Here is a 2733-nt window from a genome sequence, read left to right as displayed (position 1 = left end):
ATTTTGTATTGGACCCGATTTTTTTCGCAGTATTCAAGACATTAATCTACAAAATTATTTGAATATAAAAATAAGGACTCGAACATGCTCTACCCATAAATGTGGTGTTACAAAAAAAGGCTTTTTACACAAAAACACGAGGAAAAAACAATGAAAAAGATGGAAAACTGGCATAAACGAAAAAGAAAAACTCTTTTTACATTTTTGAGAAACATATATTGTTACAATATTTCGGTTTTGAGCTATTTTACAGTGTTACTACACCGAAAAAGTAGGACAATTGGGAGTTCCCTGAAAGCTCAATAAATACTATAAAAATGTGGTCTTTTAAAAAGAACTTTGAACTATTGGGAACAAATGATGATGTCTCGAGATGATTTGAACGTCGCACTTCCACCAAAGACTCTACCAGTCCTTTCTCGCTGTGTCTCACAATTTATTGAAAGAAAACCATTTGATTTTGAAGGAGATATGGAGGTTGATGATGAAATTATCTCTATTCTGACGCACACCCCATGTTCTCACCTTGTCCAATGCGTGGAGGATGATGTCCTTGACGTTGACACCGACACAACTGCTATGATTTTCAAAGAGAAGCCAGTAATCCAAAACTCAAAAAACCCATGCCCACCCAAAGCCATCAGTGCTTTTAAAAAAATCAACTGCTTTAATTAAATGTATGTAGCTTATTGTTGTAACTCACGAACGTAATAATATTGTTATTTAAATGAAAGATCGTTCTAATCTTTGACTGAGAAACTCCCAAATGGCAATACTATATATTTTATAAAAAAGGTCTTCACTTCCATACAAAAACAAGAAATTTTATATTATTAGAGCTTATCTCAAATCAATTAATTATGTAAATAATAAAAAAAATGAAAACAATTTTGAATAAGATGATAGTGTAAAAGCACCTTTCTTTAACAAATTAATTTATGGTTAATCACATTCTATAATAAATTGAAATGTTTGATTGTGGATATTAGAGTAACCAAATTCTTTTTTATTGTATTTGTTTAAATTGACCAATTAGAAAACTTGTTTGTAGCGTGTTTAAATAACAAAGATTCTATTTCAGTAAAATGAAGAAATTGAATTTTATACAATAATAGAATATCACAATATGTCTTTTGAAATGTATATCTAGTTGATTGCATTATTGAATTTTTATAACCATTTGATTATATTAAAGTATTATTATAAGAGTTATTTACTTAATTAACAACTATATTAAAGAAAATGCTTATGTTCATCTTTTAAGAAAATAACCGATAATTTTATTGTAAGACAAACCTAACATCATCACATTTTTAACCGTATTTCACTTGTTAGTTGAGCTAATACAGTGTATTGAAGTTGATTAGGACTTAGATTGTATATCAACTTCCTTTTGCTTAATTTGGTTCTTTTTTATAGTAAAAAACAAATATAATATATAATGCGATTTTAACTTCCAGTTCCTACCAATTTTAAACAGCAGCCACCAAAAATTATATTGATTTCAAATTGTTTTTGTATAAAATCGCAACATTCTATTGAACAATGATGTTACAACTTTACAGACAACACTGTCTTTTACTTTAAAAAATAAATATTTGGTATTAAACAATATAATTTTGCTTTGAACTTGACAATACAAAAGTCTACCAGTTTTACTCATACTTGAACAAAAAAAAATATTCAAAATTATCTCAAGAACTCGGTGATCGCGGTGAGTATGAGAGCTGGGTCGATCATGTTGAACATGGTTTTTACCCAATTGATTCCCATCCCTTTCACATTTATCATAAACCCAACAACAAAACCATCTTGGTAGCAAAACCCAATTTTAATCCCGAAGAAAGTAAAGACTGTCATTCCAACATTACCACTTTCAACTGTAATGGAACCACTTCTCTTCCACCCTCCATCAACAGAAGCACTTCCATTGAAACAGCCAGAAACAACCCCATTCTCTATCTTACAAACAACTTCTTCTCCTGAGGTACATACACCTTGTGACACTTCAACATCACCAGAGAATATCCCATTGATAACATACCCGTTTTTTATTGATGCTATTCGAGGCTTCACTGCCCACCCAATTAGTCCATACCCCCCAAGTCCAATAAAGTCGAAAATCGAAAGTGTCCCACACACAACACCTTCAATAATCGACTCAACACTAATTAAAAGACACGTCACTCCTCCAAAAGTCGGAGGAATGTATGGCAAACTCGCACCAACCATAACACTACGAAGACTGTTTGGAATGTTCCGCGCAACCCCAACACCAATAACACTTTTATACGGAGAAACTATGGAAACTTGAATTTTCTTGTTGGTGTGTTCGATGTCGTATTTCTGTCGAGACGCCTCGTCTTTGAGAAGGGTGTAAGCACGTGTAATGTCGTAGTACATCGTGTCTTTTGGGTGGTTATCAGGGTGGTGTTGTACCGTCAGCTCTTGGAACCTCCTCTTTATATCTGCATTGGTCGCATTTCTTGTCACCCCCAAGACGCTGTATGCATCGCTTTGACGGACTGGTATCCAGTTCCGCTGTCCACTTAGCATTAATTGTTATTCTAGTGACAAGTGTTAATTCATAGTTTATAAACTATATTGTCTTTTAAATAAATAAATTAGTTATAATAATTAGAATGTGTAATAATACCAATAACTAATCATTATTGTAATTTTTTTGATAAAAATGTTCATATAATATATATAATAATAATGTAAAAAACGACA

At 32.0% G+C, this 2733-nt stretch overlaps 2 protein-coding genes across 2 annotated transcripts; one reads left to right on the top strand and one right to left on the bottom strand.

The window, feature by feature from the left end:
- Positions 1-363: 363 nt before the first annotated feature.
- EIN_051780 (hypothetical protein) lies at positions 364-675 on the top strand (the record flags this gene model as incomplete). The annotated part of the gene is made up of 1 exon (XM_004259726.1): positions 364-675. One exon carries the CDS (start codon positions 364-366, stop codon positions 673-675), a length of 312 nt encoding a protein of 103 aa, XP_004259774.1.
- Positions 676-1689: 1014 nt separating this feature from the next.
- On the bottom strand, positions 1690-2556 carry EIN_051770 (hypothetical protein; the record flags this gene model as incomplete). The annotated part of the gene is made up of 1 exon (XM_004259725.1): positions 1690-2556. One exon carries the CDS (start codon positions 2554-2556, stop codon positions 1690-1692), a length of 867 nt encoding a protein of 288 aa, XP_004259773.1.
- Positions 2557-2733: the final 177 nt, after the last annotated feature.

Source organism: Entamoeba invadens, assembly GCF_000330505.1.
Source record: "Entamoeba invadens IP1 unplaced genomic scaffold scaff_1105074726711, whole genome shotgun sequence".
NCBI lineage: Eukaryota > Evosea > Mastigamoebida > Endamoebidae > Entamoeba > Entamoeba invadens.
This window is presented reverse-complemented; position numbering and strand designations above follow the sequence as displayed.